Raw genomic sequence first — 20,590 nt, forward strand, 5'->3', positions numbered from 1 at the left:
TCTTATGTAAAAAATATTTACCTCCCAGAGGTCTCCAACGGGCCCCAGTGGTGTCAATCAAGAAGCTATTTTACTGATCCTGCCCCCAGATGAACTGGCTGTTAATTTAAAGCACGCCCACATGAGCCCCCTGAGAGGTCTTTGAATAAAAACGAGGTATAGCTAATTATTACAACACTAAACAAAAGAGTTAAGTCAATAAGATTTTGTAGAACACCCATGTCAGAACTGGCCTGCGGCGGGTCAATTGAGTAAAGATCTAGCACCAAATAATCGAAATAGTTTTCAACCTGTCTGATTCACACACTACAAAATCACAAAGCTATAAATAGGCTGTGAACAGGTGGAGTGTTATCACGCTAATTGTCACAAAGATGTGAACCAAAATTATTGTGGTGTTCATTTAAATGATAACAACTGCATATTCAGATCCAATTAGGGAGGGGAAAGACAGAAGCAGTTCGGTTTGAATGCCATATTAAAAGCAAAGCCCAGAGAGCTTTGCGTTTATGAGTAATGATGAATATGGAACGTTAAGGAGAATCTGGGTCCATCTGTGATTGTCGTACGTATGCGTCCCATGGGCTGATGGGATAAAGGAGGGCATGAAACATCAGAGTGCTGACAGGAGCGCTGTGGCGAGTTTAGTAAGAGATGTGGGGGTGAACCATCTGTTTAAAAGGCCTAAAAGCAGTGAGATGGAGAAAGGGAAGAGAGGCAATTACCTAAAGCATCAGGAGGGGACAGGTGTCTCCTTTGCTGCTCCACCCAGGTAAATTTAACGACGTGCTGATGAATAGAGAGCATGCAGATACGAAATATTCACACTAAACAGACAGATTTGTGCTCCCTTCTTAAACAAATCAGGAAACGAGTAATTCAATGCACTGTTAGGATTAGGAGGGATCAAGCATTAGAATGACAACACTAAAAACAGACAACAACACATATCGTCATTAGTGGTTGACCGATATATAAGCTGAAGTTTGGCAGTTTAGCAACAACAGACGCCACGCCAGGAAAGAAGGAAACAGTGGCACAGCCGTGCCATTCAAGCGTTTTAGACGCGATATGTGAACTAAGTCTGTTTATTTTACAGATGTATTTTTTTATTCATTTTCAAATTATTCAGCAATCAAAAAAAAATATATATTTATATACACACACACACACACACACACACACACACACACACAGGTTGACAACAAATCGCCATCCCTAAAAAGGCGTCAACCATCCCACCAACTGCAAGGACACAAAGGACTGAGACTCTCCACTCCAATTAAAGACACCCTGAGCTTGACAGGCCAGGGAGATATATTACTGCCCGAGGTGAAAGTTCAACAATGTATGTGCTATTGAAAGATTAAAAATGCTTTCTATCCTTCAGCTCTAAAGCTCGAGAAGCTTTCGTGTCTCTTCATTTAAAAGGAGGTGGACGATTTGCATGTATGGCGCAATGACATCAAGCTGCCTACTTCAATATATTATAATGCGCTGCTTGCCCTTAATAGAGAATCAATGATGGGACAAGCCCGTCACCTTCGAGTCGAAACAAACACAATTTACACATTGACATGTGGAGGGTGTATGTGATTGATTCCGACTGCTCGAGGGTTTTAATATTGTTTTCCGTGCACTCATTGACTCTCACTCACCGTCTTCCACATTATCCATTAAAGCTCACAGTCTGGCAAAGGCTTAATCTCGCTGTCTAGGCCCCTCCCTTTGAGACTTCAAAACACTCTCTCCGTCTTGCTGCTGCTTTCTTTTCTGACTGCACAACACTACAAATGCCCAGACACGCTTGATGAGCGGTAATTAACCAGAACCAAACGTTTCAATGGTCGAACAAGTGCTTTGCACCTGTAAATAGCCTACTCCATGAAGTCCAAACAATTCACGCAACTCACATGATCAATATTACGAGGTTTGTTTTCTCTTTACTTTTAGTAATTAGCACTTTCACAGCACTTTTTTCCACTAATATTCTATACCAATATTTCACTATTAAAACCGTACTAACAATGAAGAAAAACTCATATCCAATATAAACGGTAGACATCAAGCTGACTTAGCATGAAGAAACAGAATTAACAATGAGCTTCTATCATGGAGGTTAGAGAATTGACTAAACTGCCATAGTGATATAAGGATCAGGGTTCAGTTGTTCTTAAGGACATTACATTTTCTCCAATACTTGGATGACCGTCAGAGCAAAGTCAGCATAAGCGCACTTATGCACTAGAGAAAGCTCTGACAGAGCTATCGACAGTACGAAATCCGTAAGATGCCTTTTAAGGATGTGGAAATAGCTGGGACACTATGAAATCGAGCAGGAATACAGCAAAACCCATAATGGGGGTTGCCTGCCTGCAATTTTCATTGATTCACATATGCCTACTTCAAAGGTTTTTCTTAAACTGAGGTCCAGGGATTCCCAACAGGCCACATAGCTGGGCTAGATGGTACTGTGAATAGTTACCAGATCCTCCAACACAACTTACCACTAAATCAATAAAATCATCAGTCACATCAAACAAGTACTGTTGAAATCCTTGGAAACATGCATAAACACACACACACACAAACCATATGGGTAGCACCACAGATATGCACTGGCACACACAGGCACGCTTGTGACCCCGAGGTGTGTGATCAAATGTGCATGTGAATATTCAAATGCACAGAGGAGGAGATAAGACTAGGGGGAAGAAATACACACAGGGCCGATTAGGCATTGCACACACTTTTATATTATCCCCGGCATTAATGGATTGCGTGTGAGAGAGTTGTAAGAAGTGGAACAAAGCTGATGCTCAATAGCCCCACTTTTGGGTTAATCTCTCATAAAAGTGCACACATTAACGTCATTCAGCTGCGGAGACGTGATGGTGTAAAATGATTAATAGTCCCAGACAGCCTGCATGCTCAGCAAAACCACCGCTTCTCACCTTCCCAAAGTCCCTCACGTCAAACAGATCGAAGGGATCAAACAGCTCGCTGTTCCTCAGGCCGAACTTATCATGGCACACTTTCAGGAATGTCCGGATGTTCTTCAGACACAGAAACTGGAAAAGAGGGAGACAAATAAAGAACGTCAGATTGTTTTATTAAGATTTCAACCTGACTATAAAAAAAGGAATAAACACAAATGGAAATTTATTTATGCAAACTGCAAACCAATGGAAATATTTCCATATATAATAGCATTAAAACACTGTCACTTCACAGGCATGGTGAACTGTGACGCCATTTCATTTCTGCAGCGTGTGGAGCATATTTAATTTCCTGGAGCCTATTGACAGTCAGCTCATTTCCTTCTTCCTGTTCCAGTGATTAAGCAAACACTTATCACACACTGTGATTTGGATCCCCAGACCCAGGCTTGGTTCAGATAAGCCAACGAGTCTGACGGATTGCCGCTGGTATGATCTACCCCGGTCGCTGTTCGCTTACCAGACTACGAACCTACTATTCCTTCTGTCCTTAGGTCTCTAAAGCAGACTGGATCCTTCTCTCGTTGCACAATCATTACCATTAGTAACACTGATGCTAGTATGAGTATGACACAGTGCTGGCTTCAGCTCCTTATTTGTTTCAGAGAATTCATGCATAAATGTTCCTTGTAATGAGAATTTGTCTAATATAATTGACTTGAGCAGAGTGAAACCAATACAACCACACAAACAGGGACAAAACAATAACAACTTTGTCATTGTTTATTTCTACCCACCAAATGTCAATGAATCATGTATCATGTTTAATTCATGCAGATATAATTCAATTATGTGCATGGGATCGCATTTCTATGGAGACAGCGGTGGAAATAAACTCCACAAATACTGGTACACTGTAGCTGTGTTCGCAACACATTTAAGGCGAATAGTATTGCGTTCTATACTAGTAATGATTCAGGAATGAAGGAGGCTGTAAACCAGAGATATTACAAGCTATTATTCAGCAGGAATCACAACCCCTATTGTGAACGCACCACTAGCAGCTCTGTTTCTTGTATAATGTGGGACAATGGAGGCCTATTTGTCACATTAAAGTCAGTACAATGGAGATAACCATCCTTAGAACACAAACCAGATGAAATTTTTGCAGTCATGATGCCACTTTTATAACAAGCCCTAATGAGAGCTTTAAGTCAATAAGTATCCATTCTCATTTAATTTAATTCTAATTTAACACACAATCTTGCCGGATAACGGTTAATGAGCGTTAGTTGTCAGTAGGGATGGGCGATATGACCAAAATCTTATATCACCACACAAGTAATTTTATTTCAATATAACCAGATATAGTTATCAGGATATAGTTATTTTTGTTTTAAATAAGGTTTTAATGATATCAACATTTTGATACCATTGGCATTTTTAAATTCTTGTCACCATTTTCAATACCACAAAAAAAAACTAATAGGCCAACTCGCCTAAGTGGAAAAAAGCTCAAGCTTACCGAAGACAAGTAAACCGTGATAAAGAAAGAACAAATAAACTTAATTACAAGCATATAGGAAAACAAACTACAATAGAGAAAAGACAAATGAAAGAGGACTACCTGAAAAACTTTCATAAGAAATACTACATCAATTGTATAAAGTAATCAAATGTTTAAAAAAAAACACTGCATTGTATTCACTGTGTAAATTAAATAGTCTTATTAAATTTACAAAAGTGATTTAGTCAAAAGCAGTAAGAGATTTTCTCTTTTTTGTTGTTTGGTTAACATGAATAACAACAGCAGGTAAATTTGGATGCTGTCACTTTAAGGCCAACTTCATTGATCCAATATACTTGTGCGGTTTCTGTTTAAGTTCACTTAAGACATACATGTGAATGACTGTGTTGACTTGCAAAGACATCACTTTGATATATAAGTATGTGTGTTTAACCCCAATTAGTCGGCAAAAAGCACTCCGTTCAGTTCTCGGCTTCATGTGTGCACGCTCTTAGAAAGCATGTGCATATAGTGAAATGAGTTGTCGCTGCATACTGTAATTAAACGATTTAAAATCGCCTTTTAAACCGCAATACTTAAAAACGTATGCAGATGATGAGCGTTCGTGACTGCGTAGCACAGCAATGTCATGTGAGCGTAACCGTGATAGAGACGATAGATCTCTACCGGTTGACAAATTTCTACCGGTTAATCATGTCTACCAGTATATCACCCATCCCTAGTTGTCAGTGAGGAAATAATATGAAATGAACATCCCTAAATTATGTGTGTTGGAATATGCGTTTTATTTTGTAGTTCATTTAACTAAAAGGTAATTTTTGTGGATTCAAATTTGATATAATTTTAGTCCGAAAATGAATGGATAGGAGACAACAAAATGTTTACTAAATTCAATTAATATTTCAATCAAAACAAAAACGTACAAAAAAAAAGAAAAAAACGTACAAAAAAAAAAACTTACAAAAAAAGAAAAAAAACTTACAAAAAAAGAAAAAACTTACAAAAAAAAAAAAAATCTCCCAGCCTTGGAAAGCACCACTAAAATATCATATCCCCCCAAAAAAGTGGGTAATTTATAGTTCTCAATTTGTATTCTCAGAATCAGATTATACTGAATATGTCCCCTGGAAGCACTCGATACTAGACATTCTGGTAGGCAGTAATCTGCTTTTGGAGCAGATAGTGTTCTCTTAAAATAGATGCTTCAGTGACTTCTCTCTCTCCACCGTTTTTGTCTCAGTTCGTTCTGAACCCAATAAGCATTAAAAACACACTCTGGCCTTTAAAATACTCTAGTATGCATTTTTCCCACCCTGTTTAGCTACATTCAACTCAAATGAATAGCTCACTCTTTCTTCATGCTAATCACACCTCCCTTTAGTCTCCTGATTGCTTGCTTGAAGCCCCAAGGTATCGCTTTTGGCTGTGCAGTGTCATAGCGGGGGTTTGAGCAAATCTGTTGCTCAGAGTGCACGCCTCAACCCCAGGCTATGTTTATGTGGCTGTTCCTCTCTTTGCATTAAGATTCTAGTGATGACTACATGGAAAGATCAGAGCACCACCTGTCTCGTTCAGCACACGCACTCAAAAATGTGCCTTTTTCAATGAAAACCAAATAGAAGCAAAGACCGCTATGAAGAGTGGCAGACATGAATAAACACCTAGGGGAAGAAACCAGGTTACAAAGAGCTGTCATTCCTGAACACGCTCATCCCTCAGGAACGGATACACACACAGGGAATAATGAATTATCCTTTCCGCCAGAGGTGCACCGCCCTTCTAGGATATGTCTCCCAAACAGTGAAAGCATCCACTATTAAACTAGATCAACAAAAATTAAACCCTCAATGAATAAGAAGGAAAGGATGAGAAGAAAATGTATCAAAATAGATACATTAAAAACCAAGACAAATTAAGTCCTAAGGGAGGATTGTTACGGAGCCCGGGAAGTCACATGTGGGAGAGGAAAAAAAACAAGTCCTGCAAATCCTGCCACAGTTTTGCAATTGGCCCCCTCAGTTTATAAACCAAACACACACTCACAGATTCTACCGTACCCACAAATTCATAATCCGTGCCCACATTTTTTTTTAAACTGTACTCACAGATGTGTGGCCCGTCCTTCATTTTAGATATCTAGTCTACTGACACCTAAATTCTAGGCTACAATTTGGGGAAAGGGTGAAATAGACAACGATTTATTAAGAATTATGTGCGTCATAATCTTGTCCATCTATTTATTTGTGATAATCTAATACTCTCAATTTATATAGACAGGGGTTGTTGTACTTTAGAGATGCACAGATACAAAAGTTCTCCTCTGATACCGATAGCCGATTATTCAAAATGAGATCTGCCGATGCCGATACCGTTAGTTTGATATTTCTTAAGGAATAAAAAAATCTCTCCCAAATAATGCTGCACACTATATAGGGAACCCTCTTTATTTGGTACACTTTAATATTAGAGGTTACAATTAACAGCAGAGGTATTATATTCAAGTGCGATTTATTTTCAGATATAATAATTACATTGCAATGTTAATTGTTGCACTTAAACTCAGTTGCACATAAGCATTTATTATTGGAATTTGGTGATAAAATGGGCATTATTTTAAAGCTGAGGCTGTTTCTTATCAGCAGTAAAACAAACAAAAAAGCTATTTGCGATTATTGGATGAGAGGCGTGCTAATAATAATGTTTGATGTAGGGAAAAAACACAGATCTGGCAACCCCTGGCTTAAACTATGGGTGATTCATAGGGTCAAATAGAGCCTTTTAAACGTTAACTGTTAATGTGTTATTGTCGCATTAACTTGCCCTAAATTCAATTCAAGAGATTGATTTTAAACAGTACAGATTGCAGTGCGACACGTTTTTCCGCACCTTTTTGATTGACAGGATGGCCGATTATATCTAGCTTTTATCGTTTGATACCAATTATTGGCCGATACATCGGTGCATCTCTACTTTCAATACAAAATACATTTTAACCCAGCACTTTTACTTGCCTGCTGGAAAACATCGATATAAAAAGACATCAAGCATTTCCATGAGATATTCTCCATAGTGACCAATCAAAAAATCGATTGCAATTTGGGAAACTCTGACTGGTAGATCTCACATCGGGTCCCGGCGTGTCAGAATGCACTCAATATTACTGTTAGTGTATGTTTGACATCACAACTTAACAAAAGCATCTGTTTCTGTTTTTTTGCCCGATGATAATTTGCATTTTTAAGTAATTAAATGCAAAATCATGAGGTAGGCCTATTTCAGCAAGACAACATGGAAATAATAAGTGCAGAAACATGATTTGTAACCTATGATTATTATTTTACTACATTACCATGTAAATATACTGCAAAAGCAGTCAATATAGGTGAGTCATAGTCTAATCAGTCGTTATCGATTTCTAAAAAGAGGGACGGGCCACAAATCCATGAGTACAGTTTGCAAAACTGTGGGAAACAAATTGCGAAAAGCATGGGCATGGATTATGAATTTGCAGGTACGGATTGAAAAACCAAAGGTACGGTTTACAAATCTGAGCAGACTGATTGGAAATTTGTGGGTACGTTATTAATCCGTGGACACGATTTGTTAAACCGAGGGAACATTTGAAGAACCTGTGAGTACGGTTTATAGACTGAGGGAATGCATTGCAATAAGTGTGGCCACAGATTTGCAGGACTTGTTTTTTTTTTCCTATAGGTGACTTTTTCCTGGGCTCTGTAGATTGTGTCTGAGAAGCAGGAAAAAAAGTGAGACCGGGAAAAGGAGTATCGCTCCCTATAGGGGCACGAGGAGCACAGATCAATCCAGCCAATGATTGACTTCAAAAACATGACTGAAGAAGTCAAAGAGTCAGACAATCTGTCAAGTAAGCCTTGAAGCAGCGACTCAAAAAGACAGTCAGTCAGGAAGAAGGCAAGCACAGAATCAGACAGCGAGTCAGCGGGAGTCTAGACTGTGGTGAGACGTAGTCAGGCAGCCATCAGAGAATCTGCTGTATCTACTGCATGTATCAAAGATTTAAGCAAACAACAAACCATATAAATGGCCAGACGGCTTTCATCCGATTGAACGGAGTCCTAGCTAGGATGATATGGGCGTAGAATCCAGGTATGAGGGCACAGTTTAGAAAAATACCTTCAAAAAGAACCTGGCAAAGGGTCAATACCGAGCCAAGTGAGGATGTGAGAGGGCACTGCCCTCATTGACAGGCATGGCAGTGGCATTTTGTCAGTGCTCTGATCCTTTGTCTCGCTCACAGAGAGGAAGCTCCCACTAGAGCATGGTGCCCAGGACAGGTCAGGACAGAGCAAGAAAGAGTGAGGGAGAATGAAAGGCAAAAACAGTAAACACACCTCAGAAGAGCTGAGGAGGCTGAGGCTGATTAGCTCAAATCTCCTGCAGAATATCCGGGGTCGCACAGATGTTAAATCCTCTCCAGAGAAAAACCTGACTTCGACTAATTGGAGAGGCAGACACTAAATGAATAATGTATGCTGGTATGCAAATGCTAATCTGATAGGATTATCCAAAAGGCCCAATTTATCACAGAAACCCCTCTAAGTCGTGATTGAATCAAATAGTGTGCCTCATAGGAACCCCATCTGCCTGTATAAAAAACAAATCAGAATGCAGAAAACTGCAGTAGTCTTCAAAACTTTCAAAAAAATAAAAATGCTTTCAAAAATGTGTTTTGCATGGACTTCTTTAATGAAACTATATCTATTTAAATTTGCTAAATATTTAATTAAAATTGTGAGAATCTATTCAAAACGAATAGCCACTTCTTTTGTCAAACCAGTACCTAAGGGAGGCATGTCCCTCACCAATACAGGTTTTCTGAAACAGAAGATTCATAGACCGAAGAACAAACACTAGTCTCTCACAGATAATGGAAAATTGCAAGCCCTTTAAATTCAGAAGCAGTCACAAAATAAATGGCCCCAACCTGGCCAGATAAAGGGAACAGTGTATCAACATGTCTACTGTCAAAGCCTTGGTACAACACTGTGTGAAGACAATGGGAGCTCTTCAGTGCCCCAGAGCACTATCTGGATTCATCTGTCCAAATTCACTTCAACTGATTCAAAAGAATGAATGGATGCCCGACGGTCTGACCTGAAAGACGGGGAGACAAAAACAAAAAGGAAGACAAAATCTTTTATTATCACCATCTGACCTGATTACCCATTTCTGTTAAACCTCATAAATCCCTTTTTTTTTGTCTCTCGGGCATTTATAAATAAATGCATGATTAAACACCAGAGAAAGTGTTATACTGCCGTTTCTGTTTGTTTTCTTATATACTCGTGCTGTTGCCAAATCGTTTAAATTCTCACACTATTCCATATTCAGCACTTTTGATCTTTTTGGAGCATAAAATTCTTTAAGTTTGAATTTGATCCCTGAATTGGAGATCCTGTATGACTTCAGGGCTGTCCAATTTTAAATACCTTTAGATTTATTAAAGATGAGCACCATAACATGCTATATTCCGGGCATCCAACAAATCACACAAAAGTAAAGTTGTAGACACTGGGCAAAGGCCAACTGAGTAATCGGTGGATTAAGTAGCCGGCAAACACATCAGACGCAGGGCTGATGAATGTGGAGAGAATGACTGTGGAGAATCACAGACTACAGCCGATCAATGGTGAGGTTATTTATGATGCTGGGAGGGGAACTGGGGGCCGCATCCATTTTCTGCAGTCCATTTCTCTCTTTCGCTAGTGGTTCCTCGTATCTGTGATTAAGACCCTGCTGTAGGTTCTTCTTCTTCTTCTGGAAGTCATTTTAGATGCATCCTGAGAAGCTAGCCTGCATTTCTTGTGTTGTTTACTTGGGAAACGGATGCTACAGTTTATACAAATTTAAAGTGACATTAGCATTGGACACACTCATTTGAAACCATCATGCAAAGTAGCACAGCCAAACATTTTAACGGAGCAAGTGTTCTGTAAATATCATCTTGTACTTCCCTTGCTTTGCAGTCCGTTGCCCATTAAACGCCTTAAAAATGCATAACCGAAGGGCACATATAAAGAGAAAGCATCACTCCACCGCATCTGTGCCATCAGCGACAGAAGCCTCTTTAGAAACAGCCAATCCAATTACAGTGGCAAAATCTTTCTACAACCATGAAATGGTTTGAAGAGGCATGCCAGGTTGATTGTGGCTTAAAAAAAAGGGTTATCTGTGATGACAATGATAGACAATAGTCAGACCTATATTTACAAAACTATAACTATCCTATCCTATCAAGTTGTTATGTGGTCTACAGCCCAATCTGGCAATATCCTACCAAACCTTTAAACAGTTCATAATGATTGATTCTAGTACTCTGAGAGAGAAATATTTTGGGGGAAATTATCTATGTAATTATTTAAAATATTTTTTTTACAACAGGTATACCTGCAAAAAATGTTTTTAAGACTTATGACTTCAAATACATTTTAGAGGCATTAAATGCAATGCAATACAAGATCCTGTCATTATATTTAAAAAAAAAAAAAAAAAACACCACTGATTACACCAATCCATGTAATATGTATTTCTACATACACATTGTCAAACAAATAAAAAAGCTTTAACTAAAATGCCTAAATAATACTGCCTAGTTTGGCAGCTCACTATACTAATGAGCTGAAAATTCTTCACACAATGACTTGCATTAGAAGCTTCTTATTGCATTTATTCCAAGAAATAGTTTTTTATTGTACACTAATAAATCCAGCAGTTCAGTGAGGAGTGTTTGACACCGCTCATGTCTGGTTCTGGGTGCAGCTGCTGGGTCTCAGCACTTAGCTGCCATTATCTCAGAGCTAGCTAATGTCATTAACATAGAAAATGGCCTCTTAATCACTCCGTTGATTCCATGGCTTCTGTGCATGTCATCATTTAAATAATAATCTTCACACCCCGGCTAAGTCATCACTCAATCACCAGACAACATCTACACAATCTGAAAAACAGTTCGTTTATAGGTAAGACAAAAGAAAAACAAGATGCGAGAGCCACAAATAAATGAATATTATTTACCCAGACAGTGAAAAATGTCCAAAGAATTTTGGAATAGAGTAAATATTGTTATTTAAATTTTACAGGAATTGCTCATCCAAAAATTTAAATTAACCTAATCTATTCAGTCTCATATTGCCCCAAACCTGTATCACTTTCATCATTATATATATACTGGTTTTGAAAAAAAAAATGTTTTAAATAATAGGGAAAAAAAAAAAAAAAAAAATATATATATATATATATATATTTTCTCTCTTTTACTTCTACTAATACTTTACATCCATGGCAGTGTATTTAAAGCAAAGCAAACATTTCCCAATTGTGAAGCCAAGGAGGCTAGAGGAAAGATTATACTTATTGTATATCATCAACTCTCAAATCTAGAACCCAAAATACACATTTTAATTACCCCAAATTATTATAATTATTATTGTTATTATTACCGTAGTAGCAGTAGTATTAGTAGCATAATCCGCTTATTAAAATAAAACAATATTATCCTCACTATTTCAAAAGACAGGGTCCCGATATCCTGTTTAAGACACATTTCCTGTTTACACATACAGTGCATTGGAATTTGGTTTGAGAGTTTTTTTGGCAGCAGGCTCCACTGGATTTAACAGAGGAAGATAACAGGAGCTAAAAGCAAGACTTAACAATAGGCTGGGTGGCCCTAATATACCTAGTGGTGCAGGTTTATCTTCTCTCTGTGTGACAGCAAACAATCTCTTCTAAAAAGCTGCCAAAATAAAACCCATCATCTCTCCTCTACTCCTTTTCCAGAGTGTAATTTAATTAACTCCCAATAAATCTTTGACATTCTTCAGTAATAACAAGCAAATCTGACGAGTCAGGAGCACAGCCGCATCCTGCAACTGAAAGTGCTTGATGCTGAAAAGAAAACTAGTAGGAGAGAGAAGGCTTTGTCAGGGGGATATGGTAGAGAGGAGCATGAGCTAGCAAGATCAAAAAGGCACTCCCTATCACTGATCTCACTTGAGGAAGGCAGGAGGTGGGGGAGAGTAGGGATCACAGTCTCGCTTTGGCTTCTGCTGCTCACCGGATGTGCTTGTGCTTTCATCAGAAGGCAGCAGATCATCCAGCCAGGGGATGATGAGGAGGATCAGAGCTGCAGCCACACATACAGACCCAGACAGAGAGCCTGGAGCCCGAGAGGGGAGTGTTTTGCTCTTCTAACACCGTAGCTCAATTAGGACAAGCAGCCAGACTAAAAGAGAATGTTTTAATGTGAAAGGCTGTGATGGTAGAAATGGAAATACTAACAATTCAAAGCCCGTTTGAGACGTAATGTTAAACTGAAGTGCAAATCCTTTAGTTGTGATCCTACAACAGAGATGAGAGACCACAGTAGACATGTTACATCCAATCAAAGTGGCATACTTAAAATAGGCACCCAACCCTGCAAAAAGGAAAATAATATGCAACATGGTAGCAAAACACAAACTCAAAATGCGAGATGAAATGAGAAAGCTAGGTTTGATAAAGCGAATCCACATTAATCTTACAATGACACTGGGGGCACATGCGTGCAGGGTAAGTTTAAGTCCAAGGGATCGTGCTTTGAGGTGGGGTGTGTGAATTTATCTGCAATGAGCAGTCACACAGTCACTAGACAGACAGAGCCAGCAGCACGCTGGCGTAAGGGTGCTCCAATTGATCGTGCGGCAGTCGTTATTGGCCGATAGCTTTAGGCCTATATAGTTTGATCGTGGTCTCTATAAAGACCAATCAGAAGAGCCGATAACAGTGTGTCCTAACCAGACACGACGGCGGGACACGAGATAAAAGGTATATTTTCCATGTTAATCAGAGTTTTTGTCCTAACCAGCCATGACGACGAAACGTGCCAATTCTATTTTAGAAACGGTTTCTATTTTTCTGCGATGCAGCAGCTGGAACAACAACACAAAGTATGGCAATGGTAATCTCAGGTACTGTTTATGTGGTTTATTTAATGTTAAAAGTGTGTATTGTGACTGAATATCATTTACTGCTCCCAGATTTGTAGCCGTATTAAAAGCCTAAAATACCAAAACTTGCCAAAGTACCAAATTGCTTCACAACATTCACCGGGCTGGCAGTTCTACCAGGTGTCTGAAAAGGACTATAAATTTGCAGAGAGCAAAGAGATTGTAATGACAGCAACGACAGCAGGAAACTAGGGCTGTGCGATTTTAGTGCATTTATTTCCTTCACAGTGGTGTGCTTTCGTTCCTCCCTTAAAGCCCAAACTTAACATCCAAATCAGCTAGATCAGTGATTGTCGTAAAATGCAGTTTCGTCAGTAGGTTGTTCTTCATGCAAAGAAGGTAGCTAAAGTCAGCGAATAAAACACTGACACAATGATGAACAAGTAACAATAATATTTCCAATAACAAATAGTTTTATTGAATAATTAAGTAAATATAATTTCTTAAATTATCTTTGTAATGAAACCTCATTGCTTAACTGGCTACTCCCTGCCGTCTCAGACATCTTTCCCTGTCGGCCACCGTAACTTCTGTTGGTTGCGATTTGCAACCTCACCGCTAGATGCCGTTAAAATGTTTACACCGCACCTTTAAGTGAACGCAAACAGTTGGGAAATAAGTCGCATGTGTAACAGTATAGGATCTGTGCATTTGGTGCTTAAAGTGACAGCACCTTATATTACTGTTGCTGTCTACGTTAATAAAAAGCTTTTTTCACAAGAATGCTATATGTATTAAGCTCTAAGCTGTTCCTAATTACATCTAAGAGAGGGAAAGGAATGTGTTGCACATTTTGCTTGCCAATAAATAAAGATTCATGATTGTCAATTTGTTACTTTCTCATTTCTTATTTTTTTTATACTTAAAACACATTATTGTTGAGAATAGTTGGCCTATTGTTTATTTTGGTGAACAGTAATGGCCTATACTACTTCCATTGATCAGTAATTGGTGAAAAAAATCCACAAAATCCTGATCGCTGCACACTTTCTTTGGCGTGCCTTTAAAAAAGAAAGAGGAAGGGCATAAGGAATAGAAAGGGGGAAAAAAAGAAAAAGATGTCAGTCTAGATTTAGCCTAGTTTCCAACATGCCCATTAATTTCAAAGCAGATGTTACAAAAAAGAGGAGGAAAAAAAGCTTTGCCTAAGCCAGAGTAAGCTAGAGATGTGCGCCAAACAAGCAAACGTGAGCTTTAGCTGAAGAGAAAAAATGTGATGAATGAGATTTAAGTTCTGCTGATACGGTTTAATCCTAAATCATTTTATGATGACCATGAGCAAGGCTACATTGTTACTGGTCAGTGGAGATTGCATGTTTCCATAACAAGCTTGATTACAGGGAATGGCAGATCATGGGAGGAAGCTCACAAGCCATCAAGGAAAAGAAAGAGAAGAGTAAGATGAAGAGAGGGGAAAATAGGAGAATATTGGTACACATTCAACTAGCACAGACATGCCAAGTGAGCTCCCCTATCTCACCCTCAAGAATGAGATCACGCCAGAGACAGCTGGAACTATGACATACAAGATAAAGAAGGAAATCACTTCCCATCTACACAACTTATAATTTGTACTAGCAGGCAGGTTTCCAGCATCTGCCAAGCGTTTCCACTTTAAGCAGTGTTTTGTCATCACTAAATGCAGCTCCCTTCATGCCACAGGCACAATTAGTGCATTTCATGCCGTCCCTCAGGGGTATTTGAGAGTTTAAGCAAGGGAATGATCCTAATGAGAGTAAATGCTGAACAAAACAGCAAACAAGCTTTTTAAGTTTTAGCTAATAGGGTTAATTCATCCAAAAATGAAAAATCTGTCATCATTTAACCTCATGTTGATCCAAAACCCTGTGACTAACTTTCTTCTGTGAAAGACAAACAAGGACGTTTGGCAGAATGTTCAGACCATTTTTAATACAATGACAGCAAATGAAGACTGACACTATCAAGCTCTAAAATTGTCACAAAATCATCATAAAAGTGCATTATTTTCAGTCTTCTGAAACCAGACAATAGTGTGAGGAACAACAGACCCCAAAATGTAGGCAAATTTTTATTTGCTACAAATCTTCCTCTCTACCGTAACTCATCTCATTCTCATTTTAGCCTATTCAAATCTTGCATGCCACGATCGGTTATGACTTATGAATATATAGACACATGAATAATATGAACCCCTTTCATGATGCCTTTTTGGAGCTTGGATAAATGCTTCCCGATTTACTCTCATCGTATGGAAAAGAAAAGCTGGGGCATTCCACTAATACAACATATTAGTTAGTTAGTTAGTTATATAAATAACTGATAGATTAATGAGGGGAGGGGGCATCATGTGAAAGACGTGAAAACGAATTCCACCAGTCCTGGTCATGTGGCAATAAATAAAGAATAAAATTATATTACAAAATCATCTGGTTTGACAAAAGAATTGACTGTGCCAGTGAATTGCAAAGTAGGATTACAGTGCGTCCCTGTTCTTTCCTCTCAAATCCATCACCAGCTCTTAAGGGCCAGGGAGTGAGTCATTTATTTGGACCATAACTAGGAACGTATTTGAACATGTATTATCTTGTACTCATAACACGCTGATGTGCAATTTAATGAAACATTTTATCAATGAGAACAAAAAGCATGTGGAAAAATGTCTCTCTTATTACTACTGCAGATTAATTTAAAATCATGATCTTTAAAAATGCACATAAATAAGTGCATGCTGGTGAGATGAGATGTTGCATATCCTATTCATATTTCAACCTACACTTTGAAATGTGAACAGAGAGGACATTAAGAATCCCAACAATCCACAAACCTCTTCCTATATTATTCCAGCCTGAACTTGTGGGGATTCTTCCAACAAAGCAAATACACACCACCGCCAATAAAATCACTGCATAGTGCAGCATTATCCAGAGGCTTGGATGATCTAATCTCCTATACCTCTATATCCATTTTTTCTGGGGTCGCTGCCATTGCTAATGCTCACCCTTTAGGTTTGACAATAAACTATGAAAGATTCACACACTGAGGTAATCCTATTGCTGGGAAACCCCATCCATTTACGACCGAACAATATAGCTGATGGCAAATATAGTGTTTCCCTTTAAATAAAAAAAAAACAAAAAAAAAATGTTTCTCTCCCTGCCATCTAGCAAGTGAAAGGAGCTGGAATCACTCATCATATAATTGACCTGTTTTATTGCAGTGTATGTGGGAATGCCCCAGGAGAGCCTATAAATACACTGGGCTGAGTTGGAAAACTCACCTCCACTGGTTTGACGTCTTTCCTTCAAGGCAAAAAATATATTACGAATTATTATGAACAAAATATATGTGACAAAGCATCTGAAGATTTACCATGTGTCACCAAAGTAATAAGACACTTACCAGTATGGCGCGGTAAGAGTCTTTGAGTGAGTCATTAAACCGTTCATTCAACTAACACATTCCAAACGCAGATTCATTCAAAGATACGTGTAATGAAACAAGGTGTTGAAATTATTTCAACTTTGAGCGCCACTTTACAAGGCTCGGCTCCTCGGCTCAATGCGCCGCATGGGCAATGCTAAAACTGATGCTTCACTTCATAGAGATCAAAGGCATTGATTTAATGCATTGAATGCGTAATGCACTGATGCCATTCATGAGAAATACCCTTAAACGTTAAAAGGATGATAGGACAAAGATTCGGACAAGATTTGGACCTTGGACATGGCAAACTAGGGATGTCAATTTCTACAAATTACTATGATTGATCGTCGTTTAAATTAACGATCAATTAATCGATTAATCATTAGCCTTAATACTGCGATAAGAGTCTACTGCAGCATGGCGGGGTGTGCAAATGCTTCTCAAAACGACATGTTCCTCACCAAATGAATGAAAAGGGTTTTTAAGTGTAAATAAAGGGCTCGTATGATTGTACAATTAATTGATGTGATTGATCATTTCATTAAATTAATTATTTAATAATCAAATATAGCCTAGCGATTAATACAACGCTTCATTAACGCCGCCTCAGATGCGTGCTATTAAGATTGTGTAACTCATCCTAACACGGCAACTAAACCCAAAGAATTCACAATGATTTATTAAAATTTACATTTTCATTATAATGTTATATAATATGACAGTCCCAATCTTAGTTATTATTAGAATAGCTTAGCTAGCGGGTTATCTAACTCAACACAATGCATCCTGTATGAGATTAATCCGATATATACACAAAATAAACATAATATTACAAATTATATCAGCACAAAATTATGTGAATGCACAGGTGAACTTGAACTAAGTCGCATGCTAGTCAGAATGTCTAGTGGATGTGCTCTTCCTGGAGCAACGTGCTGAAACTGCAAATAAAACCCTAAGATTTAACAATCTACTTAAACAAAATTAACAAAAATGGAACTGGCCGGTTCTGATTGATGGTCGGTCAATCGGTGCATCTCTACTCCTGGCAACCCTTCACCTGGAACTCTAATGAGGAGAACACGCTCTTGTGAGAGGGAAAGAGTTCAGAAGAGAGTGGAAGAAGAGCAGCATGTGTTTTCAGATGTACAGCTGCTACAGTTAATGGTTTTTTAAAATAAAGTATTTTAAATTATAGACACATTTTCACTGGTTTATTTTTGTACTCTAGCCCGGGGGAGCCTGAGATGCCACCACTGCTAATCTTTTCATATTTGTCACACCTCTCACAGCCGGTGTTTGAGTTTGATCACGTCTTTTGTGCTGTAAAAATGTGATGGTTTATATGAGCTGAGAGACCACGTATAGAGCCAAAGTAAGTAATAATCAACTGGTTTCGATCAGTGGCCGATCATTTGGTGCATTACCTCAAAGCATATATCTGGTGCCCCCCTAAGGATGGATACCACTGTTCTATATTATAGTAATGTACCAACTGACTTCCTGTAGTTTACAGCATTAGTTGAGACACTGTTTTTCCTTGAGAAAAAGTGCCATGTACTGTACCTGATTTATATGTCCAAAATAATCGATATTGAATTAAAATAAAATAGAAGCACAAGCTTCTGAATCGAAATCGCATTGAATCGTGAAATTTGTGTCCATACCCAGACCTAGTAAATAACTGGACATTCTACTCAGAACAACATGTGCAGCGTTTTCATCCCATCCTTCATTCTAGGTTGCAGAAAAGTTAGAAGACAAACAGTCCACTTACCTCTATAAAAACTGGCACCTTGCTTATTCGCAGTAATATTAGCACTAAAAGCCAGTCAAATGGATCACTATCTGAACTACTCCACAAGCCCCAGCCAAACTCTTTACCCAACAACCAATCCACAACTAGTGCCGGTTACTCAAATCTCAGCACTATATACACTTGAAATGGGTCAGTATGGGACTCAACCCAAATCCGCCATTTATGCACAGCATGGCAAGGTGACAAGAGCATAGACAACCCTTCTGAAGTGTCCTGACATTTACTAGACATGAATAATACAGTGAGTGACTTTCAGCAAAGCTGTATACCATTTCAAAGGCTATCCAAGTGACTTTTTGCTGGTCTGCATTTCAAAGAGACAGGAACAGCAGCGGCTGTATTACTGTATATGGCCATTAAAATAGAGAGACAATTACGTGGACTCTGGGGGGTGTGTGTGTGTGTGGGGCGGGGCGGGGGATTGATCTGTCCATCAATCAATCCGTAGAGGTGGACCTAGATTTAGAAGCACTTCCAAACTACTAACAGAACAGGTTTCCTTTCATTAGAGAAAAAGTAAAATAAAAAAACTGCCTTTTTTCTGGGTTTGAATTATAAATACATTCTGTGTGACCATTATGTGTAATTACAGAATAACAGTAGAATTCGTTTTTTTAAATGATGGATGGATGGACGGATGGACGGACGGATGGATTGTAGCCATATAAAAATGACTGTCTTGTCAAGTATTCAGACAGTGATGTATTAAGTGAATGTAAACAGTTGAGAGAAAAAAACGCATGTATCAGTACCTATATTAGATCTGTGCATTAGCTCTTAAAGTGACATCAGCCTAATATACCTGCTGCTGTCTGTGTCATTAATGTTGATAAAAGATACAAAAGATAGCGATAAAAAATTATCAGTATTAAATTTATATAATGAAACATTCGATGTATTCAATTTCTGTAGTATTCCTGATCCTGAATACTATAAGACCTAACTAAAAACCTTAAAGCACTCGATTTAATTTGCTTTTTTATTTTATTGTATGTATTTGTGCTTCTGCTTGTAATTTGTTTATTTGTTCTTATTTATATAGTAAATCAAATTCAAGGTTGAAATCAAGCTTCCTTGTGCTGTGTGTAAACTCATGAGCAACAAAATTGCCTTTTGAAAAGCTCAATGCTGCAAAAACGTGTTGTAAATAGAAACCTTTGACACTAACACAAACACTCATGAGAGCATTTTGAAGCAGCCGGCTATTAGTGGGTACCTGTACTGCAGAACGACAGGTATCGTCACATTAAATGATCAAATAATTCCCTGCTACTGCTAGTCTATAGGCCTATAACAAATTAACCATAAAGAAAACGGCAATCAGGAGCAGAATGAGAATCCTTTTACCATTAAACATCATTTCCCACCCGTATCTGTGCTTCCCATGAGCAGAGGATGAAGATAATTGATGTGGTAGTCAGTTTTTGTTGGGTTTTGGGCATTCAAGCATGCTTGATTCACCTTCCAATGACAGATAGTTAAGCTCTTGTTGTACTGGTTAATTAAGTACATTTCTCTAGATTAATTTTTATTCCTTCGACAAGTCAAAAAATGAGAAGGGGGGGGTAAACAATGAATCTCACTGTAACTATTCATCATCATCACTCTGCCAGTGAATATTACACTAATAAGGCAGGGAGGAAACACGCTGGCATCTGAGAGAGACGATGACTGGACCCGATGTGGAAAGGAAACGGGAAATTCTGTGTATTCCGATGCTAACATTCCAGGTTGCATCCCAAAAGTGTAACGTTCAATTAACACTTTAGAAGCATGTGTTCGAGAGGCTGCGTTGTGGTTTTCTCATTAGAGGTGTGTAAGGTTTAGTGCCTGCTGAGTGAAGCTCTGTGAATAAAATAGAGAAAACAGCCCA

At 38.4% G+C, this 20,590-nt stretch overlaps 1 protein-coding gene across 1 annotated transcript in view; it reads right to left on the reverse strand.

Moving 5' to 3' along the window:
* The window catches only part of vav2 (vav 2 guanine nucleotide exchange factor), a 191,978-nt gene that overhangs the window by 131,400 nt on the left and 39,988 nt on the right, over window positions 1–20,590 (reverse strand). Inside the window, exon 2 of the mRNA XM_079586009.1 lies at window positions 2,955–3,071. Coding sequence (XP_079442135.1) covers window positions 2,955–3,071 — 117 coding nt within the window. The remainder of the gene's footprint in view (window positions 1–2,954; window positions 3,072–20,590) is intronic.

The sequence above is a fragment of the Phoxinus phoxinus genome (assembly GCF_949152265.1).
Source record: "Phoxinus phoxinus genome assembly, chromosome: 17".
In the NCBI taxonomy this organism is placed as follows: domain Eukaryota; kingdom Metazoa; phylum Chordata; class Actinopteri; order Cypriniformes; family Leuciscidae; genus Phoxinus; species Phoxinus phoxinus.